The sequence below is a fragment of the Ornithorhynchus anatinus genome, chromosome X5 (assembly GCF_004115215.2).
Source record: "Ornithorhynchus anatinus isolate Pmale09 chromosome X5, mOrnAna1.pri.v4, whole genome shotgun sequence".
NCBI lineage: Eukaryota > Metazoa > Chordata > Mammalia > Monotremata > Ornithorhynchidae > Ornithorhynchus > Ornithorhynchus anatinus.
Genome location: NC_041753.1, coordinates 32,046,716 through 32,073,524, shown reverse-complemented (window position 1 = coordinate 32,073,524; position 26,809 = coordinate 32,046,716). Strand labels below are relative to the sequence as shown.

At 44.8% G+C, this 26,809-nt stretch overlaps 1 protein-coding gene across 8 annotated transcripts in view; it reads left to right on the top strand.

Moving 5' to 3' along the window:
- ZNF608 (zinc finger protein 608) overlaps window positions 1-26,809 on the top strand; it is a 150,057-nt gene that overhangs the window by 97,642 nt on the left and 25,606 nt on the right. For 6 of the 8 annotated variants that reach the window (XR_005659674.1, XM_029056160.2, XM_039910908.1 and 3 more), the window contains exons 8-9: window positions 725-878; window positions 3,738-3,819. Coding sequence is in view for 7 of the 8 variants with exons in the window: in XM_029056160.2 (XP_028911993.1) it covers window positions 725-878; window positions 3,738-3,819 (236 nt within the window). In the remaining variant the exon portion in view is untranslated. Of the gene's footprint in view, window positions 1-724; window positions 879-3,737; window positions 3,824-4,422; window positions 5,400-26,809 lie in introns of those variants that run through there. The other 2 variants (XM_029056162.2, XM_029056163.2) reach the window with 2 other exon arrangements.

Genomic DNA, 26,809 nt, shown 5'->3' with positions numbered 1-26,809 from the left:
TTTCGATATGTTCCCCTAGTCATGCTTTCTGAGACACTTGAGAGATCTGGGTTGGGATGGTGTGAGGTTTTGCCAGAACTGTCCCAGCCCTCCACTGGTGTTCCCAGACCTAGAACCCAAGTCCATCTGGCCTGGATCATCCCAGTGAGCTTTGCAGTCTAGAATAGCCCAGATCCATTTATCTGCTGTGTGACCTTGGGAAAGTCACTTCACTTCTCTGTGCCTCAGTTATCTCATCTTTAAAATGGGGATTAATACTGTGAGCCCCGTTTGGGACATGAACTGTGTCCAACCTGATTATCTTGTACCTACTCCAGCTTTTACTACAGTGCCTGGTGCATAGTGAGCAATTAACAAATATTAAAAAAAAAAGCCAAGCCAGGAACCTAGGGTTTTTTGCTGCATAGTTCGGGAGCACAGAGGGAGTTCAGATTAATATAGTTTGTTGGCTGCATACATTATCCTGTTCAAACTGAGAATTGGTATCAAAAGACAAGTACGGATGAAAAGGAAAGACCTCGCAAAATGTATTTTTTCCATTTTCATTACCTCTTCAGTTTCCAATACCCCTCCGCCCCAAACTTATTCTATGTATATCTTCTTATCAGGTACAGAATTGTGCTCAGGGAAAAGAAAACTGAAAAAGGCGTGACATCCACAACTGTTGGCTTGGCTAGCGCGTTTTCTTGGAAATGCTGTAACTGGTTTCCTTATTCCCTTGTAGCCTGTCGAAAAGGCTGCAGTTGATCGTGAGCGGGAAGCAGAGCGGGAGCGAGATCGGCACTCCCCCTTCAGCCAAAGGCACCTCCACACACACCACCACACCCACGTTGGAATGGGCTACCCACTAATCCCGGGCCAATATGACCCCTTTCAAGGTCAGTCCCTCTGTGGTATTCTCTTGGGACCACTTCATAAAGGTCCTGTATATTGGGAGCCCAGTGAAGAATTAGGGAGGGATCCTCACCTTCCAGGGGCACAACTTTGAAATGCTCTATAATTAGATTCTCCATGTAATTAAAATGCAGTTTTTAACCAGAACAAGGCCATTGACTATTGCCAGCTGCTTATTATCTTCAAATCTGCCATCCCAGTAAGTGGCCCTCATTCTAAAGGACATTTTAATAGCAGCCTTCTGCTAGCATGGGCCTTTAAAAAGAAAAAAAAAGCAAACAACAACAATCCTGTGACAGAGCGAAACCACGATGGACAAATCAAGCCTTTACAAGAGCATACGATTGACTCTGGACAATATAGACCCACTTGTAGATACTGGCTATCTCTCTCTCTCTCTCTCTCTCTCTCTCTCTCTCTCTCTCTCTCTCTACATATATATATAGAGAGAGAGAGAGAGTTGTCCGCTTTGAATTTGAAGACACCACTGACAAGTGAAATTCACCTTTGTGTGTGTGATTGAAAGGGCCACATTGGGGACACAAAAATGTTGTCCCTTGTTGTATTGCCATGCTAAATGTTTGTGGCTCCTGGTGCTGTTTTATCTTTTCCCTCCTTTCTCCTGTTCCTCACAAAGTGTTTGCTTGAAAAGAGCTGCTCCATTCTTGATAGCAGTATGCCCTGCTAATCGCTCCTCAGCAGTCAACTCCCAGTTTTCAGCTGAGATGCAGCATTGTCTGGGGATTTGTTTTTCCCGATCCTTTAAAACAGTACCTCTGCCCTCCTTGCTTTCAGTCTCCCAATTTCACCTCTCCACACAACAGTTTGGCTACATGAAGAAGAAAGGTTTTGGAAAAGAATGAACCTAGTTTCTTGACACAACTCATGAATTATGCCAGAAGTTGGTTTCAAATCTGGTTGCTCTTCTGCCTTTGAGGGAAGGGCTTACTGCTCCCCTCAGAGGGCCACAAATACTCTTGCCTTCTCACTCAGTCATCTCTTGAATTCAGTTCAAACAATGTGGAGGGAGGAGTAAATGGTTTGGACCAAACAGTTCAGTAGAGTTGTTGAAACAGGCTTATCTACAGGCTTATCTTATCTATAGATCCATGACTCTGGAGTTGCTTTTTATCTTAGTACTTGGTTAAAATAAAATTTGACCCTGGCTGCCACTGCATTTGAATATTTGAGGCTAGAACCCAACTGGTTATTGTTTGGAACCTCCATAGTGGAATTGAGACCACATTCTATATTCCTTTCCCTATTTGTACCTCTACCAGCAAAGAACCTAGAAGTAGCAGTAGTACTAATATTGAGTGTCCATTGGGTGCAGTGCGCTGTACTAAGCGCTTGCCAAGTACAAAACAGAGAAGTGACACATTCTCTACCCACAAGGACCTTAAACTATATTGTGGGGAGGACAGACATGAAAATGCTTACAGAGAGAATTAAAGTAAACAATTGGAGGTACAATTGAATAATATACAAACATGCTCAGAATGGGTGTAAATAAGGGCGTAAGCACTGGAGACTGCTGGTGGGTTTGGGGTACTGAGAACTAATCATTCACTTGTATTTATTGACTGTACTAAGCACTTGGAAAGTACAGAGAAGGCTTATTGTTATTACCTTATTATTAAGGTGGGATTTTAGATGGACATTGTATGTCGGGTGTGCGGATGTCTGTCGAATTTGGAGAGGCACTTCCCAGCCAGGGGGAATGCATGGGTGAGGCACTGAAGAGGGGAGAGCAAGGTGGAGTTAAAAGATGAGCTAGAGAGGATTGAAGAGAACAATCTGGGTAGTAACGGGTGAAGAGAGCTGATGTGTAAAATGGGGAGAGTTGGTTGAGGGCTTTGAAGTTGAGGAGTTTTGGCTTCATGTGGAGAAGTGAAGAGGTGTGAGCCAAGTAAAGCTTCAAGATGATAATCCTGACAGCAGCATTCACTGTTGTTTGGAGTGGGGAGAGAGTGGAGGCAGAGAGGCCATTGAGGAAGCTGATGTCTGTTAGCCATTCCCCAGGCTTATATCAATCAATCATTTATTGAGCACTTACCGCATGCAGGGCACCGTACTAAGCACTTGATATAGCGGGATTTCTAAAGCTGCCTAGATATTAAGATAATGGTGAATATAGCATCTGTTGGCTGAAAGATTTGGGCCCAAATGGGAGACACACAAGCATGTATTTATCTCTCATAGGTTTAAATCATTTTTATCTCTTTTCACTCATGCTGTTTTCTAGAGAAATTTTTAAAAAATCCATCCCAGGCAGTAATGTCAGCTAATACCACTTATAAGTAAAATGACATTCATTCGTTATGTTCACTCAGGGCCACACCAATGTCATCCTGGATTAAAAAAAATGAATATTTCCAAATTTGATTCTGTGATTCCATGCGCCTTATGGGACACATTATGCTCATTCATAGGAAAAAACATTTAAGTGAATAAGTGATCAATGTTATTCCAGGAGCATTGTACTCTGATCAGAGAGCATGCTGTTTCGGTAATTGAGTGACTTGCATGGTTCCTGTTGTTAGCCACTGCACACCCTGTTCAGGGATTTGGATAGGAAGAATGCAGTTAAGAAGAATGGCCTATTCTCCTGTACTGAGCATCTTTCTGGGAACTCGGTGGCTTCAGTGAGGGCATATTGGCCCAGGCAGTAAGTCTGGGCTTGTCCTGGCAGCACGAAGTGTTTGCTGCTTACATTTGGGAAAGGCAAACTGCTGCTATTGAGTCTGTGGAGCTTCAGGAATGAAAGCTTCTAGCGACTGTCATTTTCCTAATGCTCTGAATCCAAGAGCAAATGCACATCCTTCTCTTTCTGTTTCCATTAGGGCTGACCTCTGCTGCCCTCGTCGCCACTCAGCAGGTGGCTGCTCAGGCATCTGCAACTGGTATGTTTCCTGCACAGAGAAGGTAAATATCTTGCGAAGTGTGAATGAGAGAGCGAGAGAGAGTGAGTGAGAGAGAGTGAGTGAGAGCGACAGCTTAATAGAGAAGCAAATTCTACACTCTCCACCAGTAAGTCATAGTTTTTAGAGTGTGTTCCTTCGTTGTTTGGCTAATTGTGGAATTCTTCTTTCTTATCCAACTCCATATCTTGGAACCTGATCCTTTAAGCGAAATATAGCACACTAGCAAGCAAGAGCAGTCCTTCTTGTCCATGGAGGTTCTCCTAGATTCTCCTTAATGCTTTGACACAGTAGCTCAGGGTGACTGGTTTTTCTCTAAAACTGGGCTTAAAGTCCAGTCAGTGAATACAAAGGATTTCTTCTGATAATACCATTTGAAGTTTAGTAAATTCATTCTTGTGCCAGCTGCAGGTTAAGGAAAAAAATCAAATGATTGGATTTTACAGTGGCCTCTAGTCATCTACCTTTTTATTTAAAGTATGAATGACTCCAGAATCATTCATGGAATTGATATCGTAAAACGGCACTCTGTCTCCGAGTTTTCAAATTTCAGAGATAAATAATGGAAACCGACATTATGCTAAGAATTTCTTATTTTCTTTTCCAGGGAGTGACAAGATTGGAAATATACATTGTCATGTGACTGGATCACATGGGGAAGCGCTTTATTACAGACATCAGTTCCATGGTGTTAATTTGAAATGCCTTAATGGCAGGCAAAAACCAGTCATTTCATTTTTGTAAATTGCAGATTTTATCGCAGAGTAACAAATGTTGCTGTAATTAGACTTCTGTTTTTATATATATATATATATACGTATACATATATATATATATACATATATATATATTCTTTACTTTTTGTATCAGTAACCAGGCTCGCACACACAGGGTCTGCTGCCAAGTTGCAAACCACACAGTAAAGGAAAAAAAATGTATTTGTCATGTTTGAAAAGTGTTAACTACAAAAGGCGGTTTCCTTTCTTTCCATTTTCTTTGAAACTGTAAATAATGTTATGTATTAGTGTGCCTGAACCTTGCATACCTTTCCAATATTTCCCAAGAGCCCTCAGAGAGGCTAACTGTGATGATGACACATTGGTACAATTTAGATGTCTATTTGGTGGCTCCTGTTAAGACGCATCAGTGTAAGATGTTACTGTATTCACTGTTCATTGTAATTGTGTATTGTGGAAAATATACTTTTGGAAGGCATGGGGTTGCCAGTACCACAAAAACTGTGTTGTACATAATGTATAGATTTTGAATGGGGAAATAATAAGAATCTGTGAATAATAACATGTCTTTTTGGGATAATCTTGAATGGCAAAAAAAAAAAAAGTCCCCTAGCCTGCATACCAGAAGACATCTGTGATGGTTCTATGACTTGAATAGTCCTGCAGTCTTTTTTTTAATGTTTACAATTATCCAGTTTTAGAAGAGAGACTTTAATGCCAATGCCTGGTTACTTGTTTTATGCTGTAATCTAGTTTATTTTATGTAAAATGGATATTGAATGCTTTCTTTTTTTATACCTGCCTTAAATAATTTGGCAATCAGAATTAAAAAGTTGTTTTTGTAATTCATTGCGTTTGTCTCAACGTACTTAAGTCTGGTTCACCCCTGGAACCAAATTTCTTTAATGACTCTCAACCGTCATATGTCAAATGTAAAGCACACTGAGTGCTGTGAATTGCTCTGGGTAAATGCTGGCTGGAATGGGCAATTGTATTTTGCATAGGCGTGTGGTGGTGCCAAATTCTCATTTTGAGCATGGGAATGAACTTGGAGGTATGAAAGGGTGGGGCCTTGAGGGGACTGGAGGCGAAGAGGAGGAGGGGAAGGAAAGAAAAGAGGAAGAGGAGTCCAGGATACAGAAAGACGGGAAGGAAGAAGTGATAAAGTTCTCACCAGGCAGCAGGGCAGATGGGAGTGACTCCCCTCACCCCTGTAGCCACCCACCTGCTTGCCTTAACCCTGTATGCTCTCATGCCACACAGGACCACACAAGTCCCATTGTCATGGCAGCCATGATGTTGCCAAGGTGCCAGCGTTCATTGTTCCAGGTGACAGTGGTGAGCTACTTGGTCTCTCTGGGCCGGAGCGCTGATCATATTATGAGGAAGTCACAGTACCTTTATGATTGAAAAGTTATTTCTTGCCAATGTCTCTGGGGCTCCCTTTTATTGTTATATTGTACTCTCCCTGGCGCTTAGTACGGTCCTCTGCACACAGTAAGTGCTCAATAAATATGATTGACTGACTAAACCTTCAGCGTTTGTGGGTGGTCCAAGCCCTTTGAGGGATGTTTAGTTTTGAGCCATGAATTAGATAACTGAGTTTGGCTCCAGTATGATGTACTGCCCTCTACCCCTACTGGCCAGCCAGATGCTGCCCTATACTAAGTGAATATGTGTTTCTAAATGCATTTAAATGCTTGCTTCATAAAGGAATTAGCATCCACCATAGGAGAGGGTTGGGGAATCAACCTAACCCACTGCTCTATCAGTGTCCAGGAACAATTGTATTTCACCTTGCATCTAAAAGACTAGCATTTTCTGTTTCTTACCTTGTGAGACTGTTCCATATTTTAATACATGTTAACAATAGAAATATTTTCCAAACTTCACTTTCCATTTTTCTTCCTTTTTACCCCTTTCTACTATGTACAAACCCAACTCTTTGGTGCTTATACTCAGTCTCCATATGGAATATGTTTATGTTTCTCACCATATAATTTAGAAAAGTTATGTAGCTTAGGGAAGTTGGATGGAATTTCACCCGGTTGCTGCCTTTGTCCTTGAATTGATGACCTCCCGATTAGGGAAGACAAACTGAAGTTAGGTGAATGACAACTTTACCACCTGCAGAGATCATACTTGGGGTGGAAATGGGGAACATGGTGTACTATCTGACCTGACCTCTGAGTTGGGAGTGATAATGTTTTTCTAAGTGATACTTTCGCTGACCAAACTGTTAGGCCTTAGAATGACTGGCTGAGTGCATGCTATAAGCCTGACTTTTAGCTGTTCCTCATGAAACTACCCAGAGATGACAATCTTGTGAATTTATGTGTGGGGCTCAGTTTTACTCTGCTACAGAAAGTAGAAATCACAGCTACAAAGACCCAAGATGGTTGGAGGGTTTGTTCCAGCTTTTGACAATTTGTGATTGGTTTAGATTACCTTTCCTCACTAATATAGTATTACCTTTGCTTAGTACAGTGCTCTTAGTACAGAGCTCACAGAAAGTGACTGATTAATTTGCTTCTGATGGCAAGAATTGCCAGAAGGGTTGAACTTATTTTAACACACCCATATACCAGTCACTGCCCAACATGGATTAAAGGTCCCAAACCCTAAGCATCCTGGACTCCTCTCTATTCCTCTGAAGAATCCATCCTTAATACTGCTAGGATTGCTTCTCATTTATGGGCCTAAAATCCATCCCTTTAGTAACTAATAATGAGGTTTACTGATTTACTCCACTCTAGTCATTCCTGGCCTGTTCAAATTTACTAGTCTCCAGTATATGCAAAAAGCCTAGAGAGCCACAGACCTTGTGCAAATGGACTTCCTTGAGTCAGGCCAGTTGAAGGATTGTATATCCTGACCCTCTCTTAGAACACACACTGCTGAAACAAGGTCATATGAGCTATCTAGGATTTTTACTCTTATAAGGAAATCTTAGGTGACTTTAGCCAAGATACATAATCGATTTTCAACCTAGACCCATCATTGTGCCTCCAATAAACTGGTCTTACAAATTTTCACTACTGGGGATTCTGATTTACTGCTGGGTAAGACTAAGTCCCTGTGTGTAACCAGAGTGATTTGCTTAGATTGATACAGGGTAAAACAGTAGTTCCAAAGATAATTAGTGGTGTTATTTCATTTCATCCTTGAAACCAAAAGAAAGGCAGACAGTCAATGCCACTTACTACTGTTTTTGTCTGCTAAAGATATCCGTCGATATTCTCTGCTCTCCGAGGAAGTCCCAGCATCGTAAAGATTGCTGACTTAATACCTTCCAGAGGGAAGTTCCTCTGACCTAGGGCCCACTTCATTCATCCAGCTCCCAAACACCTTTCTAAATAAGTTAGGAAGTAGTTCAACTCCCAGTAAAGGAAGGTACCAGAAAAAAACTTTAGACCCTTCAACTCAAAGGTTCTTTACCTGCTCTTTCACCCCCTGGTGTGAAGGTCGTTGTCCTGTCAATGACAGTAAAGGAGAAAATATGATAGGCTTGTCTTGGAGCTTGATCCTCTGGGGCCTACATCTCTCTCAGACATTTTTGTTACCTGTGTAATTGACCTACGTTGCAGCCTGAGTCCACAACCAGTCTCCCAACCATGGGCCGCCACCGGGGGCCTTCCACTCGGGAGACGGGCTACCCAACCCATGGCCACCGGTAATCCCGTCGGCCCCTGTTGTAACCAGGAAAGGAAAAGGAAACTCCTACAGGGTGAGACCTTCTCAACTTTTAGGAAGTCGGGAAGCCCATGGCCAGGGCTGGGCCTGTTAAGGTTGTTGGTCTGAACCACAATGCGCCTGACACTCTGGCCACGGTACCCTATTGCTCTTGTGCTTACCGTTGTCCCTGTCTTTTATGTCATTTTTGTGTTCTTACTGCATCATGTTTCCTTATGTCAATTGCCACCCCTCCCTGCCACTTATCTATATAAATTATTTATATTAATGTCTGACTTCCCCTCTAGACTGTAAGTTTGGTGTGGGCAGGGAATGTATCTACCAACTCTATTGTACTCTCCCAAGTGCTTAGTACAGTGCTCAGTAAATACGATTGATTGAGCCTCTTGGGGGCCAGGGGCTATGTCTCATTCTCACTCATATATTTTTTCCCAGTGTTTAGTACACAGTACTTAATAAATACTATCACTATTACTACTACCACCTCTCCTTACTAGATCCACTACTTTTGCCCCAGTGTGGCGGGGGGGGGGGGGGGGCTTCTACCTGTTGCCACCTGATTTGTATTAAGGCACCTATCTTAAAAGCATTTCCAGGCTCCCTGTTGACCAAGCTCCTTAGACATGAGTCCTTCCTTGCTGAAAAAACAAGCAGAGCAGAAGGAGCAATTGTTGCGCATCACAAGATGGGCCCAACCCTCTCCGCTTTGCCTTTGTGAGCTCTAGGCCTCTGGGTGGTCTGACCCCAAAGTTGAGATCACTGCTGCCAACTGCTTGGTTAGGACTTTAGTTTGCTCTCTCTAGAGGATTAACTTGAATTTCTTTTCAGGAAATAAATGTCTTTGGACAGTCTCGGGCACCAGAGTTGCTCTAATTTTCAGCCTCTAAAGACTTTGATAATTGAACAAAACCATTTTACATTTAACAGGCATCCATTCTACAGCATTCTGGTGCAGAGATAAATGAGCTAAAATGAATCCACAATCTTTCCCTGCTCTAGATTCCCCCTAGATTAGGTTAAAGTAGCTTAAGCTCCCTTCACAGCTTTCTTTTTCTGGATCTTGGCTATCTGCAGTTCATTTGTAAGTTCATGAAGGGCAGGAACTATGTCCTCAGTTTTACTGTACGTTTCCAAACACTTGCAACCAGAAGGGCCATAATAAGCATTGATGATGACCTTGGGGCCTAGGGCTCCTCTGAGTCCAAGTGCTGCTTGGACTGTGGATTTAGACCAGCAGTGTCCCCATCTCACTGGTTCATGAGGATGGAACATAGTGTGGTCTCTCTAGGACTTAAACTCTTATTATGTGCCCTGCTCTGTACTAAGCACTGGGGTAGATACAGTCCCTGCCCACATAGGGCACAATCTTAATCCCCATTTTCCAGATGAAGTAACTGATGCACAGAGAAGTAAAGTGACTTGCCCAAGGTCACCCAGCAGACAAGTGGCAGGGCCAGGATTAGAACCCAGGTCCTTTAACTCCCAGGTCTGTGCCCTTGTCACTAGGCCACGCTGTTTCTTCCTAGTCTTCTCTGTGACACTGTCTTGGGACATCAAGGGCTTTTAAAGAGCTTCCTTTCTGTTTCCATTGCAATAACGTGCCAATGGAGGCAGAGCAGTTGACTGAGTGTCTTAACTGGGGTCAGAGGAGTAGGTTGCCCAATTTTTGTTAATAAGAATAAAAATTGTATTTAAGTGCTTACTATGTGCCCAACACTGAACTAAGCACTGGCTCACTGTGGGCAGAGAATGTGTCTGTTTACTGTTATAGTGTACTCTCACAAGCGCTTAGTTCAGTGCTCTGCACACAGTAAGCACGCAATAAAAACGATCAAATAAATGAAGGAATGAGATAGACACAAGACCCAAGCTGAAACCCTGAAGACACACAAGAGTCAACAAAGTTGTTGGCCTGCCCAAGTTGCAGCTGGGCTGTTTATAATGCATCCCGGGCAGGCCGACAACTTTCTTAACTCATGTTTGTCCTCAGGGTTTCAGTCTGCATCTTACCACTGTTTCCTTAGTAATACTGCTGCTGCTTCTGAACTACATCATGAGCTTCCTCTCTCAGTCTGAAATCAACCATGATGGCTTCCTCCTGTCTCTCCCCACTCCAGTCTATTCTTCATTACGCTGCCCGGATCATCTTCCTGCAGAAACGCTTTGGGCATGTCACTCCCCTCCTTAAAAACCTCCAGTGGTTGCCTATCAACCTCCGCACGAAACAAAAACTCCTCACTCTTGGCTTCAAGACTCTCCATCACCTTGCCCCCTCCTACCTCACCTCCCTTCTCTCTTTCTACTGCCCACTCCGCATGCTCCGCTCCTCCGCTGATCACCTCACTATCCCCCATTCACGCCTATCCCGCCGTCGACCTCTGGCCCACGTCCTACTGCTGTCCTGGAATGCCCTCCCTCCTCACCTCCGCCAAACTCTCTTCCAAACCCTACTGAGAGCTCACCTCCTCCAAGAGGCCTTCCCAGACTGAGCTACCCCTTTTCCCTCTGCTCCCTCTGCTCCCTCTCTGCTCCCCCTCTGCCCTCTGCTCCTCCCCCTCCCCCCTTCACCTCCCCTCAGCACTGTGCTCATTTATATATATATTCCCCTTGATTCTATTTATCATGATTATGTTATCTTGTTTTTATCCGCCTGTCTCCCCTGATTAGACTGTGAGCCCGTCATTGGGCAGGGATTGTCTCTAATTGTTGCCGAATTGTACATTCCAAGCACTTAGTACAGACAGACTGCCACTCTCCCCACCCTCGAAGCCTTCTTAAAATCACACCTCCTCTAAGAGGCCTTCCCCAACCAAGCCCTCGTTTTCCCTACTCTCTCTCCCTTCTGCATCACCCTTGCCCTATATTTTTTAAAACGGTATTTGTTAAGCATTTAGTATGTGTCAGACAACTGTGCTTAGTGCTGGGGTAGACACAAGTTAACCTGGTTGGAAATAGTACCCGTCTCACTTAGAGCTCACAGTCTTCATCCCTATTTTACAGATGAGAGAACTGAGGCACACAGATGTTAATGGACTTGCCCAAAGTCACACAGACTAGTAGCGAGTTGGAATTAGAACTCAGGTACTCTGACTCCCAGGCCCATGCTCTTTCCACTAGGCCATGCTGCTTCTCTTTATTCACCCCTCAGCATTACTGTATAAATCCATAATTTATTTTGATGTCTGTCTCCACCTCTAGACTGGAAGCTCCTTGTGGGCAGGGGACATGTCTACCAACTCTCTTATATTGTACTCTCCAATGTGCTTAGTACAGTGCTCTGCACACGGTGAGCACTCAGTAAATATGATTGATTGACTCTCTGGTTTCACAGGGGCTAGGAAAAGCCTCCTATTTCATCCTGGGGTACATATAACCCAGAGTAGTTAATGAGCATGTCCCAAACCTCTACCAACTTACCAGCCCATTCTTGGGGAATCTATGCTCCTGGGAAGCTCCCATTAGAGGAAGTGCTTAAATGGGTCATGTTCCATAGGGGTAGAGCAAGATGCTCAGCATCTTCTGCATGGTACCACAGAGTAACATTGTGGTTTTACAGTAGCCCAGTCCCTCCCCTGAAGAATTGTCAGTTGAACTCACAACATTTTTTTCGTGCTGTCTTCAACCTAACTGCTGTACCGTCTCTTTCTAAATCTGATTAATTACCCTATTCTTGGCTGCATCAGACAGGCAGAAGGAAGAATCTAGATCCCTGGATGTGGCCCACCAAATCATCATCTCATTTGGGTTCCTTTTCTTAGCCAAACGGGAAGTTCTCATCTTTGATTCATTTCCTGATTGGTCTGTGCATTACTCAGGTCTTAACCTCTTCCTGTGGGTCCCCACTTCTCTTCAAAGGAAAGACTCAGATCATGCTGCCCATCTGTTCTGTAATTCAGTCAAAACAATCCGTTCTTTTTGCCAATCGGAACATACTGAGTGGAGGACATTGGGAGCTCACTGTTCTGATGGTAAATTCCATCCCAGAACAACAGCAGTGTCCCATGTTTCTCCCCTGGTGAAGATAAAGTCATTGTTCTTATTGTTAATATTGAGTTGATGAAACCTGATCACATCAGTCCTTTGAGGCTGGAAGTTAATCAAGGAGATTTGTCTGATTTAGCAAAAAAAGCCCAGGTCTAGGAATCTAGCTGCATTTGTAACTTGGCTAGTAGACTGTAAGCTCATGGAGGACAAGGAATATTTTTGCCAACTCACTCTGTTGTATTGTACTCTCCTAAGTGCTTAGTACAATGTTCTGCACAGAGTAAGTGCTCAAATACCATTGCTGCTACTGCTGATCATTCAGACCTAGAATTGGGTCTCAATTAGCCAGATATTTCAAACCCAAAATACATCACCTTCAATAACCACAATAGCTATGAGTCGGAGGAGTGTTTTGGGAACTTTAGAATAGACATGGATTTGAGTCCTGGTTCCAGTACTCTGCAGGACTGTGAAAGAATAGGGCAAATTTGTCATTCCCATCATTAGATGAAACAGTCCCGTGTCATGTTTATAAAATGAAACAGTAAGTGACAGCCATGCCTTTCCCACAGGACTATCACTCTGATGCTTCATTTCTGAAACAAAGACTCCTGTTTCAGAAGGATTGCCTTGCCCACTGTTCCCGGAAAATCCAGTTTCAGGACCCCAAAATGGTTCCAGGGAGCTGCTTTCTTTCCTGGCAGCTCCAGGGACCTAACAAAGCTTAGAGGGACCTGGTACCAGCAAAGAACCACTGCCTGGTCTTTGTCTGCTGCTGCCAACCACCCACCCCTGTTGAGTGCCTTTGAGGTATTAATCAATCAATCAATCATATTTATTGAGCACTTACTGAGGGCAGAGCACTGTACTAAGCACTTGGGAGAGTGCAATACAACAAAGTTGGTAGGCACGATTGCTGCCCACAGTGAGCTTACGGTCTAGAGAGAGAGAGAGACAGATATTCATATATATAAATAAATTACAGCTATGTACATAAGTGCTGTGAGGCTGGTGGAGGGGTGAGAAAAGGGTGCAAATCCAAGTGTGAGGGTGATGCAGAAAGAAGTGGGAGAAGAGGCAGGACAGCAGCAACAGCTGCTGGATGCCTGACAGAATTTCTGGAAGCATGAGTCCTTTGCCCTGCCCTGTCTGGGTCAGGCCCTTAAGCAGTGAAGCAGCATGGCTTAGTGGATAGAGCATGAGCCTGGGAGTCAGAAGGTCATGGGTTCTAATCCTGGCTCCACTACGTGTCTGCTGTGTGACCGTGGGCAAGTCACTTCACTTCTCTGGGCCTCCATCTGTAAAATGGAGATTGAGACTGTGAGCACCATGTGGAACAGGGACTGTATCCAACCCGATTTGCTTGTATCCACCCCAGTGCTTAGTACAGTTCCTGGCACATAGTAAGTGCTTAACAAATACCATAATAGTAATAATTATTATCACAATACCCCTGTTTGTTTGGCAGCAAGATATCCAGGGCAGAGCCAATGGGGTTAGAAAGACATTCCATGGCCCCTTATACCAATGCAACTGTTCCCCTGCTGGCATACCCCCTGCCGCTGCACCCCACCCAGGGGAGAATTAGGGGAAGTCAAATTGGTGATGGGTATCTGATAGCCTTTCCAGATTTAGCGTCCAGAAATGGGCAGGGTTTATGGGTAATTTCCAACCCCTCAAGCCATCTGTTCCGTCCTATGTTGTATAAAGGGGTAAATATATCTTTGCCTTTACCGTGCTCACTTCCCTTTGCAGAAAAGATGAAAATACTGAAAAGCTACCAGTTCACCAAAACCCTAAGGAAGGACAGTGCTTTAAACAGTAGCTGACTGAGTTATTTTGTCTTTTGATCGGTTGGCGCATTCAGTTTCTGAATATTACAAGTCAAAAGATTCAAATTATTTCAGACTTTAAGACTTTAGCACAACTTGCTATAACAAAGAGCAATCTACAGTCAGGCCCACTGTAGATCTGAAGCTCTTCTGTTAAAAGCCATGATAACCTATTAATAACAACAACAATAATCATAATATTTAAGTGCATCAAACAGAAGCTCCTTACCATTGGCTTTAAAGCACCCACCCGCCTTGCCCCCTCCTAACTTACCTTGCTGATTTCCTACTACAACCCAGCGTGCTCATTTTGCTACTCTAACACCAACCTATTCATTATACCTCGATCTCCTCTATCAATCAATCACATTTATTGAGAGCTTACTGTGTGCAGAACACTACACTAAGTTCTTGGGAGAGTACCATATAACAGAGTTGGTAGACTTGTTCCCTGCCCACAAGGAGCTCTATCTCACCATGGATCCCTTGCCCAAGTCCTGCCTCTGGCCTGGAATTCCCTCCCCATTAATATTTGACTACCACTCTCTCCGCCATCAAAACCTTAGTCAAATTACATTTCCGCCAAGAGGCCTTCCCAGACTAAGCCCTCTTTTCCCAATCAGTGGTATTTATTGAGCGGCTTACTATGAGCAGAGCACTGTACTAAGCACTTGGAGGGTACAACAGAATTAGCAGACACGCTCCCCACCCTTCTGTGTGCACCTTTTACACTCACTCCCTCGGTGAACTCATTCTCTCTCACGGCTTTGACTACCATCTCTACGCAGATGACATGCAGATCTACATCTCCGCCCCTGTCCTCTCCCCCTCCCTTCAGGCTCGCATCTCCTCCTGCCTCCGGGACGTCTCCACCTGGATGTCGGCCAGCCACCTAAAACTCAACATGAGCAAGACTGAGCTCCTCATCTTCCCTCCCAAACCCGGTCCTCTCCCAGACTTCTCTATCACCGTCGATGGCATGACCATCCTTCCCGTCTCTCAGGCCCGCAATCTCGGTGTCATCCTTGACTCGTCTCTCTCGTTCACCCCACACATCCTATCCGCTACCAAGACCTGCCAGTTTCACCTCTACAGTATCGCCAAGATCTGCCCTTTCCTCTCCACCCAAACGGCTACCTTACTGTTACAGGCTCTCGTTATATCCCGGCTAGACTACTGTGTCAGCCTTCTCTCTGACCTTCCTTCCTCCTCTCTCGCCCCGCTCCAGTCTATTCTTCACTCCGCTGCCCGGCTCATCTTCCTGCAGAAACGATCTGGGCATGTCACTCCCCTTCTTAAACAACTCCAGTGGTTGCCTATCAACCTCCGCTCCAAACAAAAACTCCTCACTCTAGGCTTCAAGGCTCTCCATCACCTTGCCCCTTCCTACCTCTCCTCCCTTCTCTCTTTCTACCACCCACCCAGCATGCTCTGCTCCTCTGCCGCCCACCTCCTCACCGTCCCTCGGTCTCGCCTATCCCGCCGTCGACCCCTGGGCCACGTCCTCCCGCGGTCCCGGAACGCCCTCCCTCCTCACCTCCGCCAAACTGATTCTCTTCCCCTCTTCAAAACCCTACTTAAAACTCACCTCCTCCAAGAGGCCTTCCCAGACTGAGCTCCTCTTCTCCCTCTACTCCCTCTGCCACCCCCCCTTTACCTCTCCGCAGCTAAACCCTCATTTTCCCCTTTTCCCTCTGTTCCTCCACCTCTCCCTTCCCATCCCCACAGCACTGTACTCGTCCGCTCAACTGTATATATTTTCATTACCCTATTTATTTTGTTAATGAATTGTACATCGCCTTGATTCTATTTAGTTGCCATTGTTTTTACGAGATGTTCTTCCCCTTGACTCTATTTATTGCCATTGTTCTCGTCTGTCCATCTCCCCCGATTAGACTGTAAGCCCGTCAAATGGCAGGGACTGTCTCTATCTGTTGCCGACTTGTTCATCCCAAGTGCTTAGTACAGTGCTCTGCACATAGTAAGCGCTCAATAAATACTATTGAATGAATGAATGAATATTGAATGAACCTTTGCACTTAGATCTGTATCCTTTACTCACCCCACCTTCAGCCCACAGCACTTATGTACATATCCTTGATTAATTTTAATGTCTGTCTCTCCCCTCAGACTGTAAATTCTCTGTGGGCAGGGAACATGTCTACCAACTCTGTTCTATTGTACGGGATAGCTAGATTGATCACTCTCTATGGTGCCAAGCACTGTACTGGAGGAGATACTTCAGATGCAGATTGGACACTATCCCTGTCCCTCATGGCACTCACAGTCTAAAGGAGGGGGAAAGAACAGGTATTTAATGGCCATTTTACAAATAAGAAAACTAAGGCATAGACAAGTTAAGTGATTTGACCAAGATCACACATGGCAGGCAAGTAGCGGGAGCTGGGACTAGAACCCAGGCGCCTCTTGACTCCCCATGTGCTGTCCACTAGGCCTGCTGTTTTTCAATGCCGACTATCTCTAGATACTCTCTAGACTACAGATTATATACTATATGCATAGTAGATACAAAAATATACACTGGGGCTGGAGAGGAAGGAGAATGAATTAATACACTTCAACGTGTAATAGTTTCTTTCAAAGGGTAGTCCAAACCACTGAGTAATCTTGAAACTCTCCACTAAAAGAAATAGGCTGTTGAGGTCAAACCAGAAATAGTCTTTAGCATGAACAAATGAATGAATGAACAAATGAATGAATGAGCCATTCAATGTTGTGTTGATGCTGTGACCCCAAAGTGGATTTATAGGAAGCCCTTTCAGCACAATTCAACTGCATTTTGAACGAGAGAACATTGTACTTTAAAGACATGATTTCCATTATTTGAGTTTGCAGGGGCTATTTACTCCTTTGATCATAATGCTGTAATATTTGTTCATGGAACTAAAGGGCATAGCAATTTCAGTGGAAACATTTCCATTAGAAGACTAAGAGTCTTGGAAAGGCTATTTAAACACCAGAGTTAGAAGAGCAATTTTAAAAGCGTTCCGGTGGAATATAACTGATTTCAATTTTTGCACTCAAACTTGTCAAGGGGAACAGAGCTCCAATTTTTTTTCGCTCTGTCCAGTTTCCTGTAGCAGAGGTCTATGGCTCGGGTTTGTATATTTTTAAGGCCCTATATGAATTTCTTCTGGAGGTGTAGCCTTACTCTTTTAAAGCTTTGTTAAGCCTTCTGTAGTGTTTTCCATCAATACAAATTTATTGCCCATCAGTCACTAGGAAATCACAGTAATTACATGAAACAAAGAAGTAATATTGCCTTTCTGTATAAGAATAAAAGAATCCTGAAGTCTCCCAACAGATGTGCCCTAGTGGTTATGTTTAAGGAACCTTGATTTGGAGGCCTGGACTCTTCCTTTCCCCTGTTCAGGATATGAGGTTCTGGCTTGAGGAATGGTAGATAAAACTGTCATCTCTGCAGAACACCTGAGGCTGCTTCTATTAGTGTAAGGAGGAATGTGCTTGCCAAATTGCTAAGATCCATATCTTGCTCTATCAGGGAATGATATGGAGGGGTGGGTGGTTCCTCTGGATATCCATCAGGCCTTCCCTGATTGGTTTACTGATAGTCCAAGTGGCAATTGGCAACCCTAGTTGTCCTCACCTGCCATCTGCCTGCACGTGGCCCCTTCTCCACTGTCCTCCTCTCTTCTCTTGCTATTGTAAATTTGCAAGCCCCTGTGCTAGTAAAAACCTCCCAATCCCTAACACTCCTGCCAAATCAAGACCAGTTTCATACATTTGGCCACTTGGAAGTGAGGTCAGAAGGACCACCACCCCCACATGTTACACCATGAGTGCATGATACGTAATGAAATGGCATCATACGGATCATTTCTCTGGAAATCATTTCCTCACCACTGGTCCTACTAGCCGCAACACTGATCCTGACTGAGCACCCCAGAGACCTCAATTCTCTGATGTACATCCCCCTGGCAGATCATTTCTGATCCTCCGCCATCTTTGAGAGAAGTCACATAGCCACCACCCTTATTCCTGTACAGTGTGTGCTGCTTTTCTGACTGGCCTGGAGATTGGACCCTCTGCTCTAAGGAGAACTGGGGAGAGCAGCAGCACTGTTTATTCCTTTTGCAGGGTGTGTGTGCAACTTTTAATTTTAAGTTTGGGGGCCAACTTGGAGTAGGGAAAATTGGCAAAGTAAATGGGGCTGGTGAGGGGGACATGTAGATCCACACTAGGCCAAGAGGACACAGAAGGAAAGAAGTTGGGACTTGGCAAGGAGCCTGAGGGAGTAGGGCAGTTAGCCCCCAAAGCTCTGTGAGTTAAACATTAGTCAGAGAATGAGGCTGGAAATACAGAAAGACAGAGAAGAAGAGAGGAGAGAAAGGCTGTGTGGAGAGATGAGAAAAAGGAGAGTGAAAAGCAAGGAGAGAAAAGAAAGAGAGAAGGAGGGAGAAAGGACAATTTAGGGATGAAGAGGAGAACGGGTGCTAGGTGAGTTATAATGCACATAAGGAAACAAACATGCACTTTTCTCTATTCTTCCCCTTGACTCTATTCTTCCCCTTGACTCTATTTATTGCCATTGTTCTTGTCTGTCCGTCTCCCCCGATTAGACTGTAAGCCCGTCAAACGGCAGGGACTGTATCTGTTGCCGACTTGTTCATCCCAAGCGCTTAGTACAGTGCTCTGCACATAGTAAGTGCTCAATAAATACTATTGAATGAATGAATGAATGAACAACAGACAAAAGCATGCATAGACAGAGATATACACACACAAATCTACACAGGTACACATCCACAGACATAGATAAACTCCAATGCACACAGAGACACAAGCACAGAGGAACCTACATCCTCCCCTTCAACAACTGCCTGTGCTGCCACTGTCACTGTTGCCCTAGCCATCTTCATCACAACTGAAAGGTTCTGTCTCACCTTCTTGGGCTTGTGGGTTCTACCTTTGCCCTGTTGGGTGGCAACCCAATAAAGTGTATGTTTAATGCAGGGTGCCTATTCACTTAATTTAATGCCTGCTTTCCAAACCCATTGGATTAATCAATCCATCGATAGTAATTTATTGAGTGCATCAGCCTGGGTGGTGGAAGTGAGTGCCTCCAATGTGGTATGCTTTAATTGATTGGGAGAGTAAAGTTTGAAGATGTGATCCCTGCCCAATCCAGCAGGTGAGCTAGACAATATAATTTCAGATAGAAGGAAAATGAAAAGGGAAAAATGTTTGATGTGCAAGGGAGAAGCAGCATGGTGTAGAGGATAGAGCATGGGCCTGGATTCATTCATTCATTCAGTAGTATTTATTGAGCGCTTACTATGTGCAGAGCACTGTACTAAGCGCTTGGAATGTACAAATCAGCAACAGATAGAGACAGTCCCTGCCCTTTGACGGGCTTACAGTCTAATCGGGGGAGACAGGCAGACAAGAACAATGGTAATAAATAGAGTCAAGGGGAAGAACATCTCATAAAAACAATGGCAAATAAGTAGAATCAGGGTGATGTACATCTCATTAAACAAAATAAACAAAATAAATAGTGTGATGAAGATATATACAGTCGAGCAGACGAGTATAGTGCTGAGGGGGTGGGATGGGAGAGGGGGAGGAGAGGGAAAGGGGGGAGAAGAGGGTTTAGCTGCGGAGAGGTGAAGGGGGGTAGAGGGAGCAGAGTGAAAAAGGGGGGAGCTCAGTCTGGGAAGGCCTCTTGGAGGAGGTGAGTTTTAAGTAGGGATTTGAAGAGGGGAAGATAATTAGATTGTCTGAGGTGAGGAGGGAGGGCATTCCAGGACCGCGGGAGGACGTGGCCCAGGGGTCGACGGCAGGATAGGCGAGACTGAGGGACGGTGAGGAGGTGGGCGGCAGAGGAGCGGAGCGTGTGGGGTGGGCAGTAGAAAGAGAGAAGGGAGGAGAGGTAGGAAGGGGCAAGGTGATGGAGAGCCTTGAAGCCTGGAGGGAGGAGTTTTTGTTTGGAGCGGAGGTTGATAGGCAACCACTGGAGGTGTTTAAGAAGGGGAGTGACATGCCTAGATCGTTTCTGCAGGAAGATGAGCCGGGCAGCGGAGTGAAGAATAGACTGGAGCGGGGTGAGAGAGGAGGAAGGGAGATCAGAGAGAAGGCTGACACAGTAGTCTAGCCGGGATATAACGAGAGCTTGTAGCAGTAAGGTAGCCATTTGGGTGGAGAGGAAAGGGCGGATCTTGGCGATATTGTAAAGGTGAGACCGGCAGGTCTTGGTAACGGATCAGATGTGTGGGGTGAATGAGAGAGACGAGTCAAAGATGGCACCGAGATTGCGGGCCTGAGAGATGGGAAGGATGGTCGGACCATTCACGGTGATAGGGAAGTCTGGGAGAGGACCGGGCTTGGGAGGGAAGATGAGGAGCTCAGTCTTGCTCATGTTGAGTTTTAGGTGGCGGGCAGACATCCAGGTGGAGACATCCTGGAGGCAGGAGGAGATGCGAGCCTGAAGGGAGGGGGAGAGGACAGGGGCAGAGATGTAGATCTGTGTGTCATCTGCGTAGAGATGGTAGTCAAAGCCGTGAGAGCGAATAAGTTCACCGAGGGAGTGAGTGTAAATGGAGACCAGAAGAGGGCCAAGAACTGACCCTTGAGGAACTCCAACAGTTAAAGGGTGGGAGGGGGAGGAGGCGCCTGCGAAGGAGACCGAGAATGACCGGCCAGAGAGATAAGAGGAGAACCAGGAGAGGATGGAGTCAGTGAAGCCAAGGTGAGATAAGGTGTGGAGGAGGAGGGGATGGTCGACAGTGTCAAAGGCAGCTGAGAGGTCAAGGAGGATTAGAATGGAGTAGGAGCCATTGGATTTGGCAAGAAGGAGGTCATGGGTTACCTTAGAGAGAGCAGTCTCGGTAGAGTGGAGGGGACGGAAGCCAGATTGGAGGGGGTCCAGGAGAGAATGGGAGTTAAGGAATTCTAAGCAGAATGTCAGAAAGTCACGGGTTCTAATTCCGGCTCCGCTTCTTGTCTGCTGTGTGACCTCGGGCAAGTCACGTCACTTCTCCGTGCCTCAGTTATCTCATCTGTAAAATGGGGATTGAGACTGTGAGCATTACATGGGTGACTTGGTCCAACCCGATTTGCTTGTATCCACACCAGCACTTAGTAGAGTGCCCTGCACATAGTAAGTGCTTAACACATACCACAATTATTATTATTGTTATGAGCAGATACTTAAGTAGTAGAATATGTAAGTTGCTATGTACAGAAGTGTTCCAAGTGATTGTGAGGAAAGTGCAGAGGTGGCCCCAGAAGGCTGATGTGGGAGTTGGGAGGGTCTGACTTGGAGAGAAGAAAAATTAATCAGGGAAGGTAGGCATTTGGGGTTAAACTAGAGCTTTTCCAAAGAGCCTGAGTGCCTGGCCTCTGATGCCTTTTCCAGCTCCAACGTGTGGCTTCCAAAGGCCCCATTTTGTCCTCTGGGATCCTGAATTTTCCAATCTCCTGCTCCTCTGCCCACTTGGAAGAGCTGAAACTGCAGTGCAAGGTGCAGAGTAGCCTTTATGCCTGCCAGAGTGATTCTTAGGCAGAACCTGTAGCCAGGCAAGGCTGGTGATTCCACCAGCTATGCTGCAGCAACCTCTGGCCAATATCTTTACAGGTCGTGGGTTCTAATCCCCACTCCGCCACTTCTCAGCTGTGTGACTTTGGGCAAGTCACTTAACTTCTCTGTGCCTCAGTTACCTCATCTGTAAAATGGGGATTAAGACTGTGAGCCCCACTTGGGACAACCTGATTACATTGTATCTACTCCAGTGCTTAGAACAGTGCTTGGCACATAGTAAGTGCTTAACTAATACCTTTATTATTATACGCCCCCTCCCTACTTCTTAGGCTGCAAGCCCCATCTGGGACAGGGACTGTGTCTGATCTGATTCTCTTCCCTCTACCCCAGCACTTAGCACAGTAAGCACTTAACAAAGACCATAATTATTATTATTATTATTATTAATTATGCATTGCCTTTCAACTGAGTTGGGCTGCCTCTCTGAGTTGTTTTGCCTCTGATCAGCTGGGTAGAACTTTTTTTCCTCTGATTTGATTAGCTTTTTAATCAATCGATGGTATTTATTGAGTGCTTACTGTGTACAGAGCACTGTACTAAGCATTAGGGAAAGTACAGTACAACAGAGTTAGAGAAGCAGCATGGCTTAGTAGATAGTGCATGGGCCTGGGAGTTGGAAGGTTATGGGTTCTAATCCTGGCTCCATCATTTGTCTGCTCTGTGACCTTGGGCAAGTCACTTCAATTCTCTGGGCCTCAATTACCTCATCTGTAAAATGGGGATTGAGACTGTGAGCCCCACATGGGACAGGGACTGTGTCCAACCTGATTTGCTTGTAACCAGCCCAGCACTTAGTACAGTGCCTGGCACACAGTAAGAGCTTAACAAATACCACAGTTATTATTATTATTACTATTAGACAAACTCCCTGCTCAAAAGAAGGTTTTCTTTCTCTTCCCTGATTCAAGGGTTAGTAGCACCTCACTTCCACCACCCAGGCTGATGGACTGGAGATATAGAGAGGGTCTTTTCCACCGTAGCGGGGCTCAGTGGAAAGACCCGGGCTTGAGAGTCAGAGGTTATGGGTTCGAATCCCGGCTCTGCCACTTGTCAGCTGTGTGACTGTGGACAAGTCACTTCACATCTCTGTGCCTCAGTGACCTCATCTGTAAAATGGGGATTAAGACTGTGAGCCTCATGTGGGACAACCTAATTACCCTGTATCTACCCCAGCGCTTAGAACTGTGCTCTGCACATAGTAAGCACTTAACAAATACCAACATTATTATTATTATTGTTTGCCTTTATCCGGAGATGGATTGCCAGTGGCCGATTTCACTAAAAAATTCTCCTATGTAGCTACTTAATTTGATGGCCCATACGAACTAGCTCTCCCAGACTTATGGCCCCCGGCCTCACCACACAGAGAGCAGTGTTGTACTAAACTAGTGTTTAGTGATGAAGCTGTCCAACTGGGACTTGTGGACACAGTTAGCACACAGGGTTATTTTCCAGGTTTGATATTTTTGTTTCTACGAGAAAGGTTGGCTTGTTAAAAATGGCCTCCCGGACAACTGGGTGGCCGTGGTGGGTGTTCAACTATGGAATCAGAATGCCTCTATTTTGGGCTGGGGACCCAGAAAGGAAACAAACTGGGAGGAATCAAACTCACCTTAGGTATTGGGTTCATTTTTTCCAGCTGGTACCTACCAGCTGAAGGAGGAAAGTGGTTGCTATTTAAGGTGGCTAAGAGCACACCGATAAAGAATCATTTTGAAAAAAACTGTTAGAGGTTGTAACATGGTGGCTTTCCCAATTGAGGTTCAGTCACCATGAGAAAAAAAAAAGGCTCACTTTGACTTGAGGCCTCTTCATTCTGAACTCAGATCAATCCCGCAACTCCACTAATGTTTACTCGAACAAAATATTGACTGCAGTCACACTGCTGCCTTTACATAAAGACGAAAAACAATCTCAACCATTTGATAGGTTTAATTGTTTTTTTCCCTTCCTGAAAGAATAATGAAAGGGTCCCAAAAAGCAGAACTCTAGAGTTATTTTATAACTGGCACTAACAAATTCCACCAATTACAGAGTCCATTCTGTAAGCAATGAATGTGGCTCCCAATTAATCTAGTGCACCTCCAGGCAAGGTCTAAATCAGCTGAATCCAGCTAAAGCAATTTGCACCCAGCTAAAAGCAAATTGGAAAATAAGTGTTTCACGCTGCTGCCTATCTTTGCAAGCCCCATCCACAATCAGTGTGCTGGCAGCAGCCTTCTGTCATGTTATTTGAAGCTATCAATTTTAATTATAACAATTATTGATTAGTTGGGAAAGTGAATAATCTATTGCTCAAACGAGGCTGTGAAGCCATCTGCTGTCTCCTTTCCTCCTATCTCTGCACAGTTCCCCTTTGGGAACCTCAGCCACAGTCTCTCCTGGGATTGTGGGGATGAGGCTGTGAGTCCACTATGGAGACCCATTTAGAGTCTTTACTTGCACCACCCCCAATAAAAATAATAACAATGATGAAGTAATTCATTAAGCACTATGTCATGACAAACACTGTGCTAAGTGCTGGGGTAGAGGGAAGAGAATCAGATCAGACACAGTCCCTGTCCCAAATGGGGCTTGCAGCCTAAGAAGTAGGGAGGGGCCGTATAATAATAAAGGTATTAGTTAAGCATTTACTATGTGCCAAGCACTATTCTAAGCACTGGAGTAGATACAATGTAATCAGGCTGTCCCAAGTGGGGCTCACAGTCTTAATCCCCATTTTACAGATGAGGTAACTGAGGCACAGAGAAGTTAAGTGACTTGCCCAAAGTCACACAGCTGAGAAGTGGCGGAGCGGGGATTAGAACCCATGACCTCTAACTCCCAAGTCCATGCTTTTTCCACTAAGCCAAGCTGCTTCTCTCGCACACCCATTTTATTTATGAGGAAACTAAGGCCCAGAGAAACCCCAGAGTGATGTGGAGCTGCAATCATCTTCTTTGGGCTCCTGGAAATGACCTTCAAAATGGATCAGGGAATTTTAGTTTGAAATTCCTAAAACCCCATTCTGTTTTTACTAGAGACCAGTAAGAGGGGAACACTCAAAAAAAGCTGGGAGAGTGGGCCAGAGTGAAGAGGAGTCTTGCTTGGCCTCATCAATCATGTCTTAATTCTTTGACCTGTTTAGATTTTATGGCCTGGGAGTCAGGTGACTTGGGTTCTAATCCTGACACCATCATTTACCTGCTGTGTGACCTTGGGCAAGTGACTAAATTTTTCTGGGCCTCTGTTTCCTCACCAATCAACAGGTGATTCAATACCTGTTCTCCCTCCCCCTTAGGGGAAGCAGCCTGGTTCAGTGGAAAGAGCTTGGGCTTTGGAGTCAGAGGTCATGGGTTCAACTCCCTACTCTGCCACTTGTCAGCTGTGTGACTGTGGGCAAGTCACTTAACTTCTCTGTGCCTCAGTTACCTCATCTGTAAAAGGGGGATTAACTGTGAGCCTCATGTGGGACAACCTGATGACCCTGTATCTCCCCCAGTGCTTAGAACAGTGCTCTGCACATAGTAAGCGCTTAACAAATACCAACATTATTATTATTATTAGACAGCAAACTCCAAGTGTCTGACATGATTATCTTGTATCTACTTCAGGATTTAGTGCCATGCTTGGCACCCAATAAGTGTTTAACAAATCCCATAAATATTATTATTACTCTTTGCTTTCCTCCCTTCCCCCTCCCCATGCCCATACTCTCTTTATGTCCATTTCCCCAGTTTTGGCCTAGGGCTAGTACTAGGGACCATTTGAGAGGTTTGGTTCCAGGGAGTAGCTAATAAAATTGTAGTGTGATCAAGGAATAATAATAATAATAGAAAGGCCTGTGAATCCCCAGAGATGGAAAGTTCAGTAGAAATAGTTTGACTAGAACAGCAACAGTTTTAGATCATTTTCCTCCAGTGGAGAAATGACCTTTGGCAAAAACTAAAATCCATTATTTTGTTCTCTCCCTCCACACTGTAAGCTAGTTGTGAGCAGGGAACATGTCTTTTTAACTCTGTTGTATTGTACTCTCCCAAGCCCTTAGTACAGTGTTCTGCACATAGTAAGCACTCAAATACCATTGATTGAAAATGCTCTTTTCCTACGTGGAATGAACATAATTCCCTGGGAAATATATTTATCACATTCTCACATCTGGAGTTTGTTACTTTTACTTTTCCCACCCAGGACACATACTGAAAATCAAAATCTACTGTATGCCCACTGAGAAAACTTACACAAGACCAATATGTCTTTGATGAAACTGCTTGAGCTGCTAAATGTGGCATGTCCAAGTCTCACAACCATTTAGAAGGTTTAACCTCACTTCAACATTCTAGACCTTCAGTTTCGTTTGAAACCCGATGCCACTTCTCAGGGCAGTCAAATTGAATAAATGATTTCCAGAGCTCAAAACCCCCGACTTCTGTAAGGTCTGTGAGCACTGTATAACGAGGTCTTGGTGGTGTTCCCTGCACTTGGCCAATGTACCCTGTAATTGTAAGCTCCTTGTGGGCAAGGAACTTGTGGGCAGGGAACATGTCGAGAAGCAGCACGGCCTAGTGGATAGAGCATGGGCCTGGGAGTCAGAAGGACCTGGGTTCTAATGCCAGCTCCGCCACTTGTCTGCTGTGTGACCTTGAGCCAGTTACTTATTTTCTCTGGGCCTCAGCTCATCTGTGAAATGAGGATCAGAACTGTAAGCCCCATGTGGTACACGGACTGTGTCCAACCTGATTACCTTGTACCTATCGCAACGCTTAGAATAGTGCCTGGCACATAGTAAGCATTTAACAAATACCATAAAAGAAATGAACAGAACAGAACATGTCTACTAACTCTATTATATTGTTTTCTCCCAAGCGCTTAGACAGTGCTTTTCTAACAGAAAGTGCTCAATAAACACAACTAATTGATCTGTTGAGTCACAAAGATTCCAGTAGAATCTTGCCAGCAATGGAGAGCAGTGAGATCCCACGATAGTAGTTGCAATCTTATTTTTCCCCTTTGTTCTTGAAAACAGTGGAAATGGTGGCACCTTGGAAAACCTGTGGAACTTTCTCAGCATTCCATTTGTTGAGGAAGAGCCTGTGCAGGCAACTGGACAGAACCTCCTCTCCCTGCTTGTAGAGCTGCCTAGTTACCATCAGGTCCAGGAAATTGGCCATTCTTCAGTGTTCTGGT